Source organism: Diospyros lotus, chromosome 13, assembly GCF_014633365.1.
Source record: "Diospyros lotus cultivar Yz01 chromosome 13, ASM1463336v1, whole genome shotgun sequence".
NCBI lineage: Eukaryota > Viridiplantae > Streptophyta > Magnoliopsida > Ericales > Ebenaceae > Diospyros > Diospyros lotus.
Genome location: NC_068350.1, coordinates 38,122,987 through 38,144,803, shown reverse-complemented (window position 1 = coordinate 38,144,803; position 21,817 = coordinate 38,122,987). Strand labels below are relative to the sequence as shown.

The window sequence follows — 21,817 nt, the reverse complement described above, 5'->3', positions numbered from 1 at the left end:
TTGCATTCGAGCACAGGAAAGTTTTCGGAACGCATTTCGTTGTTAGGGTGATTTACTGAAAATTCTGGTACTGTAGAGTGCACCTGGTGGGAGCTTTTTGTGGCTCCCGTCCTGGTACGAGCGCTCATTCGGGTGGGGTTAGGCAGGCTCGTCCAACTGGTTGATCTTGTCCCTCTCGGCATTTTTGTAGTGAAATTGGCTATTTGTTGCATTTCCCACAGATGGCGCCAAATTGTTGTTGCTAAAATACAACAATTAAAATTTGTGATGTGGGTTCCACTCGAGCTCGGTGTCGGGTGAAATTAGGTTGCCGTAAGAGATGTTGATTCAAGGGAGATTGTCGTCAGGATGCTCGCCACAAGGATTGACCGCTAGTTCTCACCACGAGGTCTTGCCACTAGCTCTCGCCACGAGGTCTTGCCACTAGCTTTCGTCACTAGCTCTCGCCGCTAGCTCTCGCCACTAGCTCTCGCCACAAGGTCTTGCCACTAGGTCTCGCCACTAGCTCTTGCCACAAGGTCTTGCCACTAGCTTTCGCCACTAGGTCTTGCCACTAGCTCTCGCCACAAGCTTTCACCACTACCTCTTGCCACTAGTTCTCACCACAAGCTTTCACCACTAGCTCTTGTCACAAGCTCTCACCACAAGGTCTCGCTACTAGCTCTCGCCACAAGGTCTTGCCACTAGCTTTCGTCACTAGCTCTCGCCACAAGGTCTCGCCGCTAGCTCTCGCCACAAGGTCTTGCCACTAGCTTTCGCCACTAGGTCTTACTACTAGCTCTCGCCACAAGGTCTTGCCACTAGCTCTTGCCGCTAACTCTTGCCACAAGTTCTCGCCACGAGCTTTCGCCACAAGGTCTCGCCACTAGCTTTGCCATTAGGTTCGCCGCAAGGCTTGACCTTCGCCGTTAGGTTCGCCGCAAGACCTTACTCTCGCCGCTAGGTTCACAGCAAGACTTTTCCTTCGCCGCAAGGATTCGACCCTATTAATGCTGGGAAAATGGGTTAGAAGGCTCGCGGGAATCTTCTCCGCAAAGACCCTCCGATGCCAAAGTCAGTCCCGAATCCCAATGAATATTCACAAAAAATAGTGAAAGTGTATTCAAAGTGTCCAGATTTTACCAAAGTTGGGGTCCTCATTAATGTCACGTAGTTGGGTATTTATAGGGCACGATTCTCAAGGGTGGCAGGGTCAAAACCAAAATAGGAGGTTGCCATGGAGCTACCTCGAGAAGGCTCACGGCTGCCTACCGCGAGGCAGCCTTACGGCCGGCTTCTTGGCATATGCTGCCGCGAGGCAGCTTGCCTTCGCGGCTAGCGCTTGCTGCGAGGCTATCGCTTGCCGCGAGGCTGCTCGCCTTCGCGGCAAGGCTATCGCGAGGCAGCTCGACCTTGCGGCCAGCGCTTGCCGCGAGGCAGCCCAACAGTTGGCCCTTGCAGCTAGCCTTCGTGGCTATAGTCTAGTTGCCTTGCGACTCGCGACTTCACGGCGAGCCGAAAAATTCTTTCATTTCTCAAATTTTTTCCCATTTTTTCTGTGGCACAACAAGATCAGACACAAATTTATCTCCTATGCCGAAAATCGTGGGATTGAACAGCAGAAGCCCCCACGAGAAAGGCATCCCAACTACAAATGTATATTTTTAAAATTTAAAAAAAATTAACAAATGATTGTTAACGAAAAAAGTAAATGATTCACGTTTATAAAATTTAAGAGAGATCAGTGCTATTTTTAAAACAAAGAAATGGTTGATGCTATTTAAATAAATTTCAATGATAATTTGTAAAATTTATCCTTTATATTTTGAGTTAATAGTTATTTAAATTGAATTAATTATTAAATCAATCGAAATATTAAACCATTTTTATATAAAATATTGAAATATCACCATTCATATCATAGGAGCATATGATTTGACAAATATTATTGAGTAAAAAAAATAAAGAAATATGAATATTAAAAAAATAAGATAAATTACACTTGAAACCTTAAATTGTATTAAATTTACTGTGTTTTCTTCTATTCACATTTTAAAAATTACACTAACCTATTATCTATTAAATAATACAGATTTATGTAATTTATAAAATTTCACTTTACCCGTGTAAAATAAATATAATCTCACGAGGTAATATGATATAATTTTAGAACATTAAAGATAGTCAATATAATTTCTAAATAATTGATGGTAATTTTGTATGTATACAAATTCCAAATGTGTCAATGTAATTTAACAAAAATATTAAAATAACTCTATAAAAATATTAAAATAACATAAAAATGTCAAACAATGATTAAATGTTCAAATTTTATCATCACTGACTAATAAAAAATAAAAGATTTTCAAATCTTATAATTTCATGAGGCAAATGTATTGTCAGATAAAAATAGTCATTAAAATGTGAACTTATTTTAAGATCAATTGGTCTAATTTAACTTTAAATCTAACTCTAGAGAAATTGTTTGTCTTATTTTGATAAAAAATTGTCACGTTTGAGCGTACAAGCAAGAGAAAGAATAAGAAGAAATTGTTGATGAAACTTCTTACATTCATTTAGATAGTGAAAAATAAAAATTAAAAAAAGAAGAATGGTCATTCACATGACAGTAGGATACATAGTTATCTTCTCATCAGAGTGTCCCAACTCATAAGGTCACCAAAAGAGCAGGGGAAAACAAGACACTGAAAACATACTTTAATTGTTTTCATTCAAAAAAAGAGACTATCAGAAGCCAATACCTATTTTCCGCTTTCAAAAATAATAAAAAAAGGAACCAAAAAAATCAAAACAGAAGCCCTACTAAAAGACCCTTAACCTATGATGATAAAGAAGGAATATAACCTAATTGAAGAGAAATTAATAAATTGATACAGGGGCAATCTGCAAGTTGGTACAAAAATTAAGAACAGGTTCACAAGGATGCGCGTATTTGCATATACCACCAGTAGTTCACAAGTTATGAGGCTATAGATGAACTGGCCTCTGACCATATGGATAATTTGGAAAACAAGCTGTGATCTACTGCTGTTTATCTTCTCCTGCTCCTGATGACTGCCCCCCATTCTTTGGTTTTGCTGGGGCTACCTTGGCAGGAGTCGAACGCTCCGACTGAGAGAATTGGATCAATATCTGCATGAGGACTGTAACAATGGCCAAACCAACAGTTGAAAATGCGATACCCTTCCACGAGGATAGAAGCGAAGCCCACTGGAAGAACTTCAAAGCCCCGAATATGAGTAGACACACCCAAGAGATAACAACCTGTCATCGACGCAAAGAGGTTAGGAGATGGCCTAGAGGGTCCCAGATTGTACAATAATCTTCCTCCGCTCCGTAACCAGCATCACGACGAAGATGTTGGGCATGTTGGTTTGAAGATATGGTTAACGGTTTTATAGAAAGGTATCTTACCACAAGTGATTTCATTGGCCTCCCAGTATTCTGCTCTTGTCCAGGAAAAGTATCGTCAGCAATATGTTTGTCCAATAACTTATCCTGGTAAATCCAAAATTGATTTTGAGAAGATGCGTGGAAACTTAGATAAAATTCACATCATATAAAACCAGTCACACTACTCATAAATACATTAATGATGCGCATGGTAGTATTAAGTCTGTCCAACAAATATATTATCGTATTATTTAAGATTTGCTAACACACAACAAAAACAATCATAAGCTCTAATCCCACTAGATTGGTCGGCTTCAGATTGCTAACAGATATATTAAGGTTGCATTTGGACGGAGGGATTTCAAAAGAGGTAATTTCAAATTGTCATTAAAATACTGTATTTCAAATTCTTCTATTTATTGAGTTCAAATCTAGGGTGGATTCTAACCTAAATCCAAATGCTTCCAACAATTATGTATCCAAACAACGGATTTGAAATTTCAAATTCCAAATAACAAAGATAGCGTCAAATGAATAAAGAAAGAAAACTGCACCTTGGCCACAAATATATCTTTGCACCATTGAGAAACAGAATCGTCTGTTTCAGGCAAATCCTTCATCAAATGTCGTTTGAGGTGCACGTGCACCTGCATGACAGCAACCACTGACTCGTAAACAACACTAAATACGGCATCTCAATACATCATCACAAAAACATATATTTATAAAAATGTTGAAAATAATGACCACATGTTGTTCTTTCTTTCTTTTTTGTTTTTGTTTGTATTTTCCTTGGGTGGGGGGTTGGGGGGCGGGGGGGTCATATGGCTCCTTTGTAGGACATGCTTCTTTCCCCATAATCAAATTGATTAAAAAACCATCTAATAACTAAGAAATATCTACCACCTAACAAAATTTTACTATTACTATTTAATTTAAAAGAAATAGAATAGTGCCAAGGAGGTACACCCATTCTTTACTTGAAAAAACAAAACTAGTAGCTCTTCACAAAGGTCAAAAATTTTACTTAATACCATGACAAAGTCAAATAACATTTGCAATTGCAAGGTGAAAGTTGCTCTCACAAAGCTCAAAAATACTTAATAAAAACACAAAATCAAATAACATTTGCAATTGAAAGGTGAAAAAGAACAATAAACTTAGAACCACATTTAAGTTTACCAATACTAGCAAATGTCTAAATGCAATTTTTCGAAATGCAGGTTCCAAATGCTTACCACAGAGGACTGCCCCTTAAAGAGCCTTAGCATTGTAGGTGGAGGTGAGGACTCAGGAATAGCAACTGTGACATCATAAATGGCCGGAACAAATGAGCGCATGTGACTTACTGCTGACACAAAACCCTGGAAGCATAGAAGTAGATTATTCAATACAAACCCACATAGTAAATTCCAAACACAAACAGAAGAAAGAGCATTGCAGTGTTACTAACAATCGCAAAACTTCAATCGCAATAAAATACAACAAAGGTGGGCATATGGTAATAACTATGGTCTCATCTTAGGCTCATTTCCCCCTCCCCTCTTCCAAAAAAAAAAAAAAAAAAGGCAGGAGAAAACATCCTCATCTTACACCTAGCAGATGTGCATTTTACAACAGGGTGTGGCACCCCGTCCGTATTACAGGGTACACCATTCTGTTGACTTGTCTTGCCTTGCCTTGTGTTAGCATGGTCAAGAAATAACAGGCAACAATTTGTGAGAAGAAAATTTTGAGAATTGGCTCAAAATGCTATATTTTGGTCAAAAAGAGCATTTTGGAAATTCTATAAGGGCTTAAAACAATTTAATGAGTCAAGGGTATTTTGGTAAGTTTGAGAAAAGGCTAGTGAAGGATTTTTATAAAATCTGGGATGCAAGTGCAATTTGTTTAAAAATCAGGATACAGTAAGCAATTTAAAACTTTTTGGGGCCCTTTTGCAATTTTCTAAAAAGCTGCAGGTTTGGACAAGGGGCTAAACTGAAATAAACCAAACTTGAGGTGGAGAAATTTGAGAATTTGAGGAAATTAAAGCTTCATCGAAGCTTCACTGCCAATTGTCACCTTTGGTAGGCTATGGCAGCAACAGGGTAGGCCACCATGATTTACGTTGCTTGGTTGGCAAGAATCTGCTGGCCATTGGCTGGTTATGGTGGTGAGGCGGTGGGTTCCAGCTATAAAAGGGCTTTTGGGCTCGAGGGTTCTAAACACAGGTCAATCAATTTTTTGATTGATTCAGAGAGATTTGAGACTTTTTTTTTTTTTTTGGTTGTGAAAAGGGAGATACAAGGGGTATATTGAAGGAAAAATCAAAGGAAATTTTGAGGCTGTTTTTGTGCTAGCCAGAGAAAAACACTAGTCTGGCAAAATAGTTCGCTGACAATAGCAAATTGACCACAAAGAAGAAGGAAAAAGGGGAGAGAGGGGAAGATTAGAAGGAAACGTAGAATAGGAGAAAAAGGGGGAGAAAAGAGGAAGAGAATATAATAGTAAGCAGTTGCCAGTGGCGAGGCATGCTGAGGAAGATGACAGCCAAGCGAGCTTCATGCATGTGGGTTGTGCAAGGTGCATGCAGGAAAAAAATAAGAACAAAGCAAAAGAAAGAAAGAAAAAAAAAGGGAAGAAAAGGGAGAAAAAATAGAAAAGTATTTATGTGGGAAAGTTAAGTGCTCAAATGAAGATCAAGGCTTGAAAAACACCTTAGACATGTCACAATCACAACAAAAAGCTTGACATTGATGGAAAGGTAAACTTCTACCAAAATAATAGAGGCATGGGATATGAACACTTTTAATTGCATTAATTGACGTAAAAAATACATCATAGCATTATGTTGGAACAGTATGTGATAAAAATATGAAAAATGGCCATGTACATGCTAGTTACTATTTTGGCAACATACATGTGAAGATGCAATTTGTGGTATGTTTGATACTATTAAATTACTGAAAATATTTATTCATATCATGAACCATATGCAAAAAATGTTCTTGGAGTGTATAATTCACCCCCAAACGTATATTCTTCTATAAAATGTATATATAGGTAGATGTGGCCGTTAAACTACTAATAAAAGGAATTTTTATGTGAACAGGAGAAGATAACAAATTAGCTCTTTACAGTTTCAGATTTACTTTTAAATTATGTTCAATGCCTGGTGTTGTACTCTTATTAATGTTTCTATTGTTATTTGAAATCGACTTAGATGAATGTACAAATACTATTCATTGGAAGTTTAATATACTTCGATTTAGGTTCAATCTAGACTATGTTTCTTGCTTAAACTTTGATTACCTACCTTAACTTTATGATGTTGAGGTTGTTATGTTAAGGCCTAATGGGGTAAAAAGGGAAACTTGGGGAACTTTTGGGTCAAAGTATAATTATCGAAAAAATTCCCCAAAATTCCTCAACTATAATATGCCTAGAAAGTGGGGTGTTACAATTTGTTGGAACATTATTAAAGGAATTTATATTTAGATTATTTTTAAAGCCTTATATACATTATCTGATTATTATCTTTTTCATGTTAAATAAAGTCATTAGTCAAATTAGCCTTGTTCGCTCAGACAGAAAAGGCCTAGTACCTTAGGCAATATAACATCATAGCGCCTTAAGGGCACCCTTCGCTTGCAACTACACCATGCATAGTGAGAGATTTCTTAGATTGCTAGGGCATGGCTGCCCTTAAATGCAACCGCTAATTATGGAACATAGAATCCTTTAAAAGAAAGAAACTATAAGATGTTGAAGGGCAGCACTTTGTATTTGGAGTTTGAAAGGAATTCTTTGTTATACATGCTTTCTTAAAGGCTTGTACTTTTTTCATTCAGTTTCTTATGATGTTGACTTTTATGAAGGATTTGTACATTCCTCTTAATTTATATACTGTAGGGCTCTGTATAAGCTTTTTGCATGCATACTCCGTTTTACCATCTTTCTACAAAAAAACTTTTACTGAGAAAAGTCCTCAGTAATGAACTTACTGAGACTAATTCAATAAATACAGGCTGAAAACAAGTCCAAGCAATGCAAATAAAGTTTTGCAGCCAATGCTAGTCCAATGACACATACACTTCCCCCTTTTCATGCTATTTAAGATGAAAAGGAAAAGTAAACATAAGTAGGATATCTAGTTAGGTCCTCCTTAATTTAAATATACGCGAAATCTACAACAGTATGAATTGGGATTTACAAAAAACCCACAAATATTAACGCTACAAGATTTGTTTGATAGGCAAACAGAAGTATGTAAAGCAAGACTTTTAGCAGGGGCATTTTTAAAGTTGCATACCTTGATGTTCATGTCAAGCCCTCAGATTGAGGGCTGGGCAATTGCAGAATTCCAAGAAGAATTCCGGGAAAAGATAGAAATTTTAGGAAGAAAGAGAGAAAATGAGAGAAGGGAAGAGAAGAGAACAAGAGAGATGGAGGGAGAAATTGAGAAGCAAGGGAGTGGAAGAAATCTGTTATTCTCAGTCGATGCCCTTTCCTTCTACAACGGCCTTCTTATAAGGCACCTCTTACAGTTAGGAGAGCTAACTGCCACCCCAATTAGTTAGGCTTGTTCTAACCACCTAACCATAGCTTGTTACACAGTTTACAACAGTTTCCTAATGACTAATCTCCCCCCAGGGTCATAACAGTTCACAAGCATAGTGCTTGAGGAATCATATTCTACAAAGAACAATTTATCTGACACCAATAAATAGTTTCAATCCAGCATTAACATAGAAAGATATAGATTCAGAAGGTTGGTGCCTCCAAATTAGGTAACAAATTAGATTAAGAATTCACAAGTTAGCAGATGACAATAGAGGCACTGGCATATTGGCAAACAAGAACTTTAGATGCTTAAGGTGGAGAGGAAATTACGGATAAACCAGCAGCGTGAAAAAATGATTTTAAGGAAAAAACAGAGGATGCAACAGAGGAGCAGGGAAGAGAATATCATCTTCCATTCTCATAATGTCTGAAAGTAGAGTCAAACCTTTGTACGAGGAATCAAAACATTCCTAGGAAAAGGCAGCCCTGTTGAAGCCGCATACTCTTGAGCTGCCAAAAGCTTTGCCTGTGTAAAGCGAGTACCTTCTACAAAAAGTGCCAGCCAAAATGGGCGTGGGAAATCTCTTAGCCGTTGGAGACCTGACTGCAGATGTAATTTCATATGATTCATTATGATCAAACTAAGGCAACTTAAAGCAAGAAAAAAAGAAGACAAAATATATATATACACAAAAGTAGAGACACAGATTAGTTATATCCTGAAATTCATTAAATCCAATCATACCTTCAATGTGCTTTCATCCTTAGCCCAGTTTCTTTCAAGAAAGAGATACTCAGAAAACCACATCGACCATCCTATGACCTATATACATTGGACAAAGGTTTATACTTCCAAATATCCCTTGAAAGTATGTGGGTTTTAAAATACAGAACAAATGACAATTAAAAATTACTACAGCAGGTAAGTATGAAAAGGAGCATATTGAGAAGATAAAATCAGCAATTATACAAATTGTGATATTTTAACATAATCTAATTACCAAGCAGTCATCAGAAACCACTACAACAAAAGGTGTGCAATGTTTTTTACCCAAAGCTGGAAAAAGACAAAAAAAAATTGTTGATCAAAATCAAATGTCAGAAATCAGGATCATTTGGTCCACTATGTCCCTAGATACAGTTTTATGCCCTTGAGATTAGTTGATTCTCCCCTCCCATAGTTGTATATCAATCAAGGCTCACATACCTCATTGGAACCATATTACATTTTAGAGAACATATCAATCTTGGCAGAGAAAAAAGGTCACTCCAACTGAATACTGAACAGACACAATCTACTCTATTAATTTATGATACTCCACCTAATCACAATCTCTAAACATGTCAAGTTGAAGTTCTTACCGGAAGGAACTTTGATGATTTCTTCATTACAGCTAATGTGCTACCAAGACAACCTGATCGCTGTTATAAGAATATTTAACAATCAGTGAGGAGAGAATAACACAACACAAATTTGACCGCAAAAACCAATCTTAACTTCATCAGCAAAAGAAAGAAAGAATCTAAATGAACTGTGCCATTTGCACAAATAAATATATATGAAGTGAACATATCAGTGCAGAAATATGTCTATTGAGTTCAGCTACTGCACATGTGCGTGTATATTTTAATGCACGTGCATACATCAAAGAAGACCTCCTGTCAAACAAGCACCTGAGCCAAAACCCATCCAACAAGCCAATCAATATCGCTTCGGTGATTAGATATGACAAGTGCATGTTCTTTACCTGGAAAGTACACCAACAAAACCAAATGAAATAAGCTATTCAATTCTCCTGCATAAACAAAAGTTCATCTCAAGTTAAATTGAGCAACACCAATCACAATTTTCTCCTTACCCATTAATTGATAAGTTTCCGAATCTGTGAACAGCTTAATCTGCAGCCAAAAAGTAACTTTGTCACCAATTCAATTTCTAGGCTCACCATAAGCAACTGGAATTTCAGCCCACATGCATTAACTCATTAAGGCCCCATTCACAGATACTGCCGTTATGGTACTGGATAGTTTCTTAGTAATAAGCCATTACATACAATAACCAAAGGGATATGTCATGTACCTAATAACTAAGGGGAATAAATTCTGGAGAAGAAGGAATGGGCAGATGAAAGGTCATTCTTCTAGAATGAAGTTAGATCGTTGTAATATTTTGAAAGCTGTAACTTTGAAAAAGTGGTGGCCCTTTTTGGTGCCAAAAGGTAGCTACAATCAGTATATAATTATTGATTGCATTCAGTGTGGAAGGAATCAAAGAAATTAATCAAAAACTTCTGATTTCCTGCTCAATCTCTCTTCTCTCTCTCTCTTTGATTTCCCTCCTATCTCTCTGTCTTCCCTCCCCCTCTGGAATTCTTCTCATTTCCCTCTAATTTCTTAACCGGATTCTCACCAATTCAGTGAGAACTTACTGTCAGATTCAATCATTCAAGGATCTGACAGGATAGTATTCCACATATATCTTAAAAGTAAAAGGCCAATGAACTATCCTATGAGGAAATCAAAATTTCAAAAAGAGGAACAGATCAATAACCACTAAAGTGAATGAAAAGATTAAAAAGAGGAAACATCTCCTTCCATCCATGTATTATGGAGAAAAGTGAAGTCTTAGAACATGTGGAGAAGAAACTGAGGTTTTTCCACAAGAGGATAAACCATTTAATAAGTTGTATACGACTGTTTACAGCCAACACTTAATACTTTTCCTGGATGGTAGGAATCAGAAAATGGAACTAAAACTTGATTCCAAACATATCAATGTTTTCTTGTTTAACACATAAAATAAATGGAAAACCATCCCACCAAGTGAGAATGCTATGTTCCGTAGCATCCATTACCAGAACTGACCATAAAATCCTATATTCTTGGGCCATGTGAGCATAAACGAAAATGGAGGGCCAAACACAAGCTTCTTTCCTAGAAAACAAAACCAAGTTACTGGATTTCCTCCCGAGCTGACTATTCTTTTTCTTTTCCTTTTATTTTATTTTAGTTTTTTTTTTTTTTTTTTTTTTTTTGGGGGGGGGGGGGGGGGGGGGGGGGGGGGGGGCAATGCTAACTAGGTGGAATACACAGTTTCCCTTAATTCATTCACGGATCCATGCCTATCACCCTATGCCATCAGCTGAAAGTGAACTTTTAAACTGCATAAGCATAGAAATATCAAGATTGGCCTGCCTATCGCCCTAAGAAAAAGAAAAGATTGAGGATCCATTGTCTCTATCTATTCGGCATGCATAAAAAGAGGGCTCTCCTCAACTCAAGATGACCCCTTTGAGCATCTGGAAGTCATAATTATGACAATAACAAGGAAAAGAAAGAAAAAGGAAAAAAAAGAACAAGGACACATTCCTCAAAATGGCTAGCCATTCAGCATTGGTACTAGACTACGGATACTAGAAAATTTATCACCTGAACCCCTGCCCACCAGTCAACAAGCCACACAAGCTCCAGCCACAACAATTCCGCCACCACCCTATTAATCCTTCTGTATGTACTCTTTGATAACGGCCGAACAAGGACATAGCACAAAGCCTGCGCAGAAGACAGTCGTTTTCCATTAGGTTAAGCAGAAACCTGAAACCCTATTCTTAAAAATGCAAACAAACAAAACAAACCCCGGTACTCCGAATATACAACTCGAAATAGGGCAAATAACGAAGAACACAACTTCAAAAATTGGGGAAAACGGTAGAAAAGGGGGCGGAATCAATTCGCTGATGAGAACGAATCTAAACAGATGAAGAAGACATCAGGGCAAGAGGGACGAGTTGCGTACCTGGATGAGGTTTACGACGAAACCCGAGATGAAGAACAGAACACCCAATGGGACTATTACAACTGCCGCTGGAATCGCCATGGCGTGGCGGAAGAAGCAGAGCGAGTGAAGCGACTGAAGAAATGTCGAGAGAGAGAGAGAGAGAGAGAGAGAGAGGAGCTGCGGAGAGTAGGATGATGAAATGAATGTAATTTCACAGAGAGAGGAGGGCAAATGCAGAGAACACGTGTATGGAATTGAATGCCAAACTGATAAACAATTATTGATGTTTGTGTATCGACGACAATGATCGGTGACGGCGGCAGCGTCGCCGACCGCCGGACGATGGATAAAACCTCGTTTCGGGGATTTCAGATACAAGACAGAGGCCAGAATATGCCCGTCCTCTTTCAAACATCGTAGGACATAGTTGGAGGCAAAGGTCCGATTAGGGTAAAGATCCGATTAAATTAGACCCGCTTGATTTTAATGAATTCAAATTATTTTTAATATAATATTTTATAAAAATATGCATCTATATTTATATAATTATATATAATATTAAATTTAATTTCTAACTCCATAAATAAATTAAATACTAATCGAGTATATGTCTATTTAATACTATTTATTATTTATAATTAAAACTATATTATTATTATTATTATTAATTCTCGAAATTTTCAATTCTCAACCATTGGATTGGGCCAAAAATCAATCATCCCCAATACTTAGATGAAGGTCTACTTCATCTTGAGCTGGATCCATTTTTTAATTTAGCCCCAAATTTAAACACTCACAATTTAAGAGATGAATTTTCATTTGATCCTTGCTTTTCCACGTTCACAAACTTGGACCAGGAATCATGATAAGCCTTTAGGGGTTATTTAATTCTATTTTGTTTTCAATTTTTAAGATGTTGAATAAATTAGAACTAAATCAATATTTGACAAGTGACCCATAGGTATGACACCATAAATAAAATTCTTAAATTTTGTGAAGAATTAATTTTTGTTAGAAATAAAAATATCTCATTTAGTGAGAATTAATCATATATCTGCTTAGGAATATATAAATTTACGGCCACATTTGATATATCTAATATATCAGGAGACTGAATCAGGGAGAATGACGATCTTCTCTAAAAATTAGACGTGCGAAACTCGAATACCTGAATCATTAAAACAAAACCTTAGACAAATGGGTCAATTTAGCAACCCATAGGCTTAAAAACTAAAACTAACAGCATTATCAAATAATATGACTAGTTTTCATTTTATGTTAAAAAAATAAAAATAGAACCTGTAAAATTATAAATAAAAACTAAACATAATAATAAATATTTGGTTAATATTTTAGTGCTGTAAGACGTAGATATGTAAAATAATTAAAAAATATGTTAATATATTAAATAATTATTATAAAAATAAATATAATTATGAAGATAAAATGATTATAAAAACAAATAACATTTTAAAATTTGTTTTCTACGAGCTTTATGGCTTCTATTACTTGAAGCTAGTAGAAATTATTAAAGCAGTAATTAAAACCTCAAAAAGCCAAAAGCTCTTTGACTAGTGTTTAATATTATTATATCAAATACTTTGCAGGCTTTCCATAAACAATTCTTTCAAAAACATTCGTAAACTTAAAAGGTAAATACTATAACTCGGATCTTAATAAATTTAAGTTCATCAATATAAATGAGTTATATTGATGAACTTATAGGATTAATTAATAATATCAATACAATATTCATGAAATTATTATAATCCCCCTAAAAGGGGCCCTTTGTTTCAAACCCAGCCTAAAGCACACCAAACATTGCCCAGGGTTTTGCTCTGCTCCTAAATCAGAAACAAATATTTAACTTAGGTAAGAAATGGTCAACATCCCAGGAAGCATGATCAAAGTAGAAGCAAATTTGAAGAGAGAGTAAGGAATCAACAACTTCAGATTCCCATTATACTCAGCACAACTCACATCTACCTTTAAGTAAGCAACTTGATGCATATCTATACAGCAAAAAACAGAGAAACACTATATACACTTCAGAAAAGTACATCAAAAAGTGCAGAAGTTGAAGAAGGTTTCTGCTTTTGGGTTAATCTATACAGAAGTCAAGCATGTAAGCAACTGTTTGGACACAAGACGTACTTCTGGTGAAGGATCTGATGAGGATATGCTCGAAAGCACTGTTTTTGCCGCCAGTAATCCTGTCGCGATACTCTCCACAACCGGTTCTTCGCTCGCCATCAGGGATGCCAATAGCTTGGCACCAGCCAGTTTTTCCTGTTCAACAGCATAAAGCCATTCAGAAAAAGGTAAAAACAATTCAGTAAAGGAATCAGAAGATTGGTGCATTTCCATCATTAGACCCTCTGATGAGGAGAAAGCTGGAGCATTGAATGCATGGTTGAGCAAAACATAAATAGTCTATAAATGACAACCAGAATCCCTGTTGATGGTTCAAGAGCTATACTAATACTAGCCCAGAAAAGAATATGAATATGGTTTAAATGGAGGATGACTAAGCAACAAAAGGATAATATATATCCAGTTGCACAAAAAAGTAGCATGAACTTTCCTCTGTAATCAGATAACGCATGTTCAGAGACAGAATTTTATGGTTTTCTTTATTTTCATGGAAAATAAACAAAACCAGCGCAAACCATTGTTACTCTTGTCAGAAAATGCATACTAAATCAATGGATCTTGACGCAGAATTAAGGTGAATAAACTTCAGATGCTAGTTAGCCAGAATAGTTGCCCCAAGTCCATAAAGTTGAGTGGCATCAAACAACCTGCTAAAGACCTCAATATTGAGGTTTTATGCCTGTCCACCTACTGCTGGTTTATGTTAATTAGGGATGCCATGATGATTGTGATTGTTGTTCTTAATCAGAGAGATGAGTCCATTCTGATGTGTTTCAGGCGATGCACTTCCTATGCCTCATTGAAGGAAAAAAGTACTGAGATTTCTTCTTTTTCCAAATTGCATTCAAGCGTGCATGTTACTTTCACAGTAACGTATACTAATAATGCTAAGGTACAAAAATAGATTCAGTGACTCAATAGTTTACACAAGAATTTTCCAAGGGAAAAATGTGCTTGATTAATATCAATATATGACACATACCTCCGATACTCTTCAAGTGACAAAAAGGGCATAAACTTTCAGAAGTCAGAATCAAGTGGTAAAATCATGTAAATGTGCACAAAATGAACATAAAAACATGCATAGCATTCCTAATACAAGTTCTAATGAAAATAGTACAAAAATGGAAAATTTTAACTGGCAGAGTGCGAATTGCACAGATTAGCTAGCAGTTCCAGTAGAGACCCACTAATTAGGGGACCTAGCCAGGTTCCCCCGCATCAACAACAATTACTTAATGTAAAATTTTGCTTTTATTTTGGTGCAAATAACCAATTCATGACACCAGCACTCTTGGCTTTTGGTTATGAACTTCCAAAATCAAGTGAACTCTGTTCACCAAATACAGAGAGCAGTTAGGCTATGCACACAAATCTGCAACTACTAACAGTAAGTGCCCTTGAGAATGATAAATCTATTTTATTATACAAGCAAGACCATCAATTGGTGTTACCATTTTTGAAGCCCTGTCAAACTTCAATAATCCTGAAAGTACCCTTTCAGGTAATGTAACTTTTGTTTAAAAAAAAAAATTATGTTAACACAATTTGAACTTATGATCTTTGATTATAAGTTATAACTAATTTATAAACACCCTATTTTCCATTAAAACAACTCTTATTTTGTTTAAAATTTTTCATAAAATATCATGCGTACTAAATAAATGTTTATTTTTTGATGTGTACATGCACAGCACAGGCCACTCTAGTAAAAAATAAATAAAGACAGCAAGGATGCATGGATCATAGGTCAGAACAAAGAAGTTACTTCCCAAATTAAGTTGGAGACCTTGAATGCTAATGATTGCTAAAGGAAACACTATCATACTCATTCTTACTTTTTCTGATCCCTCTTTAAGAGATTTCAGAGAGACAGTGAGAAGATCAGATGCGTGAGGAAGAACTGCAGACTTGAGATAATATACAGCTGAAAAGAAAACCTGGACGCACGCAGCTCTAATATCTGATTCCATTATCACCTGCCAACATGACCAAGATGAATAAGTAGACAATTAAAAATGCCTGCCTAATTGAAAAGTCAATACACCTGGTTGGCATTCGATCATAACCGTACCTCAACAGACTGAATTAGAGGCGGAAGTATTTTCTGAGCAAAGTGTGTCTTGTCAGAATCGGAGATCTTTTGACAAGCGCTGATGAGGACATTACCCATGCATAAACGAAATGAATGAGATTTTGATTTGTCATGTTTGCAATCTTCAGTTTGCATTTTGGCAGAGGAAGCCACCTCGTGCTTTTCACATGTTAATTGATGGATCACATAACTGAGTAGTGAATTCCCCATTGCAGCATCCTCTGGATACATCACAAAAGATCAGTGAGCAGGCAGAAGCACTAATCACAAAATTGAATGAGATACCAACTTAGACTGTTTATTCCAACAAGGCTTGTTTTCTTTGCGGTTAAGTCCTTGAATGATTCCGGAGTGTGCAGTTCAGTACATATAATCAGTGCTAGACAATCAATGCATCCATGTTGGGCCTTGGAAACTGAAAAGGGAAAAAGAAGGCTTTAGTAGTAGTAGAGGATCAGCAAGTTTAGGAATGGCAACTTAGTCACCTTCATCTCCATCAAGTGAAGGCCACAGCAACACAGTTTCTATAGTGTTCCTAATTTTGAGCAAAGCAGGATGTAAAATTGAATCCTTGCCCCTAACCTGTATGACAGAATGCTGCTTAGAACAGCTACTGGATCTTATTTTAACAATAGCACATGAAGGAAATCCAGTCCCAGAACAAACAGTCGCAAGTCATGACAAATGGATGTAGACATTACCACAAGAGATGTACAAAGTGAAAACAAACAAGCTTTTATCTTCAGCACATCTTGAGCGTTTGTGGCTCTTTCCAACTGTGAGGCAATAACTGGAAATAGCACCTGCAGAATCACAAGACAGGAGTAAATAAAAAGATAAAACGACAACATAAATAAGTACATCATACACCAGAATAACAGAAGTCATGCAACAAGAATACATTATACAAAGGAATAGTAGCGCAATAACAAGATCATTTTAAATAAATAAATGAATAGCTATAATTTAAGGAATACTGGTCACATAAGTATTTAAAGAAGTTATCTACTAAATATAGGTTATAAGGAAAATCCATCATGATCCTATAGATTTCCTAAAGGGCATCACAATGTTGCCAAGACAGAGGTAGCTGCAATGTTCAAGAGCCAGCATGCAGCAGTTGAATGGGGCTGCCACGCCATCCTTGTGGCATTTTCCCCTTATCATCATATTGGATCTGCCAAGACCTCACATTAACGGAACCCAGGAAGACTATGATTGCATCTTTGTTTTTCCTTGTGGAAATTGAATGCCATGGAGATGGACTGTAAATGATGCTATTTTTTGCCTCCAATGTCCCCACTCGCAGTGGTCTACATTATGTTTGTCATCATATACTTTGGGTATTCTTGGTCAGTCTATGGAGGCAATTAGCCTGATTATAGGGCAGTACTTGATTACAGGTGCAAGGCCTAGAACGACTTTCAGCTCTCTGCTGTTTTTGTTGTTGGCTCCACTTCACCTTAGCAATCCCGATTTGCCTGTATGGAGCCACTCTCACTCTTATGGCAAGTCTAATTCTCTTGTTCTCGTGTCTGGTTAGGTAATAATTCATTCAATATATTCCAGAGAGATATCCTCCCATCTTCATTTCCCCATTTGGAATTTGAATGACATAACAAAAATACAAGGAAGACGATGAATGGTAAACCCTGCCATTTTTAGCCTCCACCAGCAATGGTTTACAACCATGAATGCTCTTTGTCTGGTATATTGGGTATTCTTTACCAGTTTAGCAGGCCACAAAATGGCCCTAATTATAGGACATCACTTCATTATTAGCACCAGCAGTTCAATGATCACACACGTCTGTGCCTTAAGACAAGACAACCATTCCCAGGCAAACACTGTCATGGCATAAAGAAGAAAGTGTAATTGTATATTATGTAATGATGAGAAAATAAAGCACCATGATATGGTGCAGATCCCAAGTTGTGGCACTCATGGAAAAGATAAGGGCACGGTATGTGGCTAGTTAGTTTTGTTATGTTTTAACAAACAGCAGTTATCTGCTCAGTTTGTTACTGCCAGCTGTCAGTAACAGTTAGTTTGTTAGAAACTCTATTTAGTAGTACATAAACTCAACTAGTCTCATTCTATCATTTGAGATCCTCATTAAGAATTTGAGAATTCAGTTCTTTCTTCTCAATTTTCTCTCTATCTTTCTTTCTTTTCTTCTTTCACAGTTTTTATCAACAAATGCAGACATGAAATTTTCCTACATAAATTCTGATTAAAAAATCCATTTTTCTCACTACTCTTTTAAGTGTAGAAGCCCAGGTCAACATTCTCATTAGGGTTAAATACAGATATTACTTGAATTCTAAGAACTTATGTTCTAGTACTTAGTGTTCCTAGTCCACAAGGCTGCCTTCTTCAGTGAGGGTTGGGGATGGGTTGTTTTTGTACGGAGTTTTACCCTTGCTATGCAAAGAGGCTGCTCCCACAACTTTGGTAAGGCTACATACAAACATGACCCTAAATCCTCTGCAACTCTAGCAAAGCAGGAATCTACACTGGGGACACTTTTTTATTTTCCTGATTTCAGTACTTCAACATAAGTTCTTAGAATTCAGAAGTAAATACATAAAAAGATAAAAACAAGCAACCAGGTGTAGCTTGACATGGAATTTCCTCCGAGGCTGCAACAAGAATCTTCTGCAAAAATCTTAGGCTTCAGGGAAGTGTGCTCAAATGTTTTATGCAGAAATAACCCAAGAACCCACTATCTCACACGGACATTCCCTGAAGAGAGCATAATATTATTATTGGAATTATTACGAGTTCTAGCTATGCCCTCCTGCAGTTTCTTCATTTCAATACTCTAGAGATCAGCAATTTCTTGTTGCTAAAATATGGAAATGCGTGTAAATCCAGATGGAACTTAAGCGAAGTAGAACTCAAGCAGTCAAGCTACATTAATAACTCATGACAAAAGTTCCTGGATGCCTACATCCTTATACCTAGGTTCTTATTTCAGGAAACAATTGCCAAACACCCTGTAAAGACCTCTCTTATGCAGTGTGTCATGCTAGAAATGAGCTACAAATGTGACCAGGTATTAAGATGCTGTCCAAGTAACAACGTTTCAAGACTTTCTACTTTATTTCTTCCCCTCCCCCACTCCCCTTTAGCAGCACTTTGTAGACTAACCATAGTAATAACTCTTTGTTTAATATGCTAATAAAGGTTTAGGGTAACCCCAAAAAGGAAAAAAGTTAAACTAAAGCAATTACTATATGCAGTAAAGGATAAACTTTGTTTTTGTTTATGTACCAGGGGGTGAATCCGCCCACAGAGCTCAGCAGCAAGTTTCCGAACATCCTCAAATTCAAATTTGTTGAATGCCCTGAAATACATAGTAGGGCAACATCAGCTCCTTGTCCAGAATGTAATGAAAATACAAAAACAAAATAGGGTTAAAATTATGGGTTTGAGAAGCAACCTATTTAGAAGGGTTCCAGCAACACACTCGTACTCTGCATCCTTAATGTTGAGATATCCCTTACCTAGTTTCCGATAACAAAAAGAAAGGTTAGTCACAGAAATATGATTCTCAGTTTCCAACAAAGCCTGGAAGGCAAAATATCCTGTATCAAGGATTTTTGGTTTTGCCTGTATTTAAGAACTTGATTACACAATAAAGTAGAATATTTGTTTCTTAATGGCAAAACTTCTGTCGAGATGTTTTAGCCAAAAAACCCTTCCGATGGGATGGACAACATACTATTTGAACTTGAAAATAACATGAATTTGTATAAACTATACTCAATTTAGAAACCATGGGACATATAGAGGGCACTCATAAATGTCTTAATCAAGAGTATTTGTGACAAGCTTATCAGAATCCTAAAGGATATTATTCCACTGTCAGTCCTACTAATTATTGGTGCCAATGGAGAAATGAAATAAAAAGGAGGAGGTCAATAAGATAAATTCACCAGATGGAAATTATGACCAGGTGAGTTTCTATTTTTGTGGTAAAAATTACTTCGGGGACTTAATTCTGAGTTAACTAATCCTGTATTGGTCTGAAGAAATTAGAACCAAGAAGGATAAAGTTTGATAGCTGTTTACTTCTACTCTATGCTCTATAAATCAAAGTCTCCTGTTTCTATTGATCCAATATCATAAACACAGGTATAGCTACAGCAGTGCAGGAGCCTGCAGACTTCGGGTCATGCCATCCTTTTTTCTGGTCCTCGTGTTTCACATATTCCAATTTCCATTTAACTGCTTTCAGTAAGCTCCTTTTATTTTGTTATTGCCTACTTCATTTAACAACAAATGGTATTGCTCGGACTTTCCAGATCATTACTAAGCATTCCTCATCAGACAGTCACACCATTGCATATGCTTGAGTTGCTTGCTAGCAAAATAATCCTTGCAGTAAAAAAAAATCAGACTTTACTTCAGACTCTTGTATTGCACATGGATATATTTTTTTTAAGTACACAAATATTATCATTAGAATTTTTTCTTTACATCCTATTCTTATAACAATCTGGCATTCTCATATCTTTTCTTAACTTATTTGTCTATAGTTTCCACAAATTTAGTAGGAATCTTGTGCATGTGTAAAAATTAGGTACTTGTGGTTCATATAATTAATTTATTAGATTTTAATGAGATTTTAACTCTGCCAATGGATTGCTCAATACTTCGACGCCTAAAGGTTCCTCCTTTCGATACTCAGTCCAAAGCCCAGATAGATGAAGAGAGATGTGTTCGGTAACTGATAACCAACATATAACTCATCAAATAAAACACCATGAATTCTATAGAAATGAGAAATGATTGGGGCATAACCCTGTCAGGGAGCGTTCTATTGCCTAAGTGCAGTGAAGAATGACCTAAGGCTATTGCACTGACACTCAAATGTGATGTGAAATTTACAAGAGTTCCCCCATTTTCATATAAGACGCAAGCAAAGAAGTTAGATTAGGATCATAGATAAAGGATTGGACCATGAAAAATCTGAACTTCGACAGAAAAAATTTGTGAAAGTGGTGGACATCACAATTAAGAGAAAAATTATTATTATTTGCCTCCAGGAGACAGGATGGGTTGGTTGGATAGAAGGCTAAGATGTTAAAAGAATTGGGATATAAACTTCAGTACTCAGGGAAAGATCAAGTGAATGGAGAAGAGATTATTATGGATAAGATTTAAAGGATGGGATAGTGGATGCAGAGAGAATAAGAGATAGCATTATCGTAACTAAAGTTGTTCTAGAGGAACAAACAATGAATATTAGTAGTACACCTGCACCACAAGTCGGCCAGGAGAAGAGAGATAAAAATTTTTAGGATGATTCAGATGGATTCGTACAAGAAGTACTCAGAGGAGAGAAGATTATTATAGGAGGTGACTTAGTAGTATAGAGATGAGTAAATGAATGCCATGGATTTAGAGAGAAATAATGATGACAAAGCTATTTTGGATTTTGCCATGGCATATGAACTCATTATAGCTAATACTAGGTTCAAGAAATAGGAGTAACATTTGGTTGCATATAAAAATGGCTTATCAACTACCGAAATAGACTACTTTCTTATGGGACAAGAGGACTACTTATGTTATAAGATAGTAAATTATACTAACAAATGCTGAACTACTCAACACACACTTATGGTCCTTGACACCCATATCAAAAAACCGAGGAAAAATTATGCAAAACAAGCCCAAGAATTAGATGGTGATATTTAAAAGGTGGAAACCATCTATTTTTGAGAAAAAAGTGTGCCAGTAGAGATTAAATTGTATAAATGGATTGAGATGGTTATTGCTACTTGAAATACAAAAAATGCATCAGACCAAGAAGATTCTTAGTGGTAGAATGAAGAGGTAAA

The 21,817-nt window shown here is 36.5% G+C and overlaps 2 protein-coding genes across 3 annotated transcripts in view; both read right to left on the bottom strand.

The window, feature by feature from the left end:
* Positions 1-2,576: 2,576 nt before the first annotated feature.
* On the bottom strand, positions 2,577-12,149 carry LOC127788693 (1-acyl-sn-glycerol-3-phosphate acyltransferase 2). Its single transcript, XM_052317265.1, has 11 exons — positions 11,735-12,149; positions 11,368-11,490; positions 9,798-9,837; positions 9,613-9,686; positions 9,301-9,360; positions 8,684-8,761; positions 8,384-8,542; positions 4,632-4,757; positions 3,948-4,040; positions 3,415-3,498; positions 2,577-3,264 (listed from the first exon to the last, which is right to left on the bottom strand). The coding sequence occupies exons 1-11, from the start codon at positions 11,813-11,815 to the stop codon at positions 3,022-3,024; spliced, it is 1,161 nt and encodes a 386-aa protein (XP_052173225.1). The 5' UTR covers positions 11,816-12,149; the 3' UTR covers positions 2,577-3,021.
* Positions 12,150-13,626: 1,477 nt separating this feature from the next.
* The window catches only part of LOC127788461 (uncharacterized), a 41,025-nt gene continuing 32,834 nt past the window's right edge, over positions 13,627-21,817 (bottom strand). For both annotated transcript variants that reach the window (XM_052316747.1, XM_052316748.1), the window contains 8 exons: positions 19,411-19,474; positions 19,242-19,314; positions 16,667-16,768; positions 16,451-16,547; positions 16,255-16,380; positions 15,945-16,186; positions 15,709-15,849; positions 13,627-14,005 (listed from right to left, as the gene is read on the bottom strand). In XM_052316747.1, the coding sequence (XP_052172707.1) occupies positions 13,823-14,005; positions 15,709-15,849; positions 15,945-16,186; positions 16,255-16,380; positions 16,451-16,547; positions 16,667-16,768; positions 19,242-19,314; positions 19,411-19,474 (1,028 nt within the window). In that variant the 3' untranslated portion in view covers positions 13,627-13,822. The remainder of the gene's footprint in view (positions 14,006-15,708; positions 15,850-15,944; positions 16,187-16,254; positions 16,381-16,450; positions 16,548-16,666; positions 16,769-19,241; positions 19,315-19,410; positions 19,475-21,817) is intronic.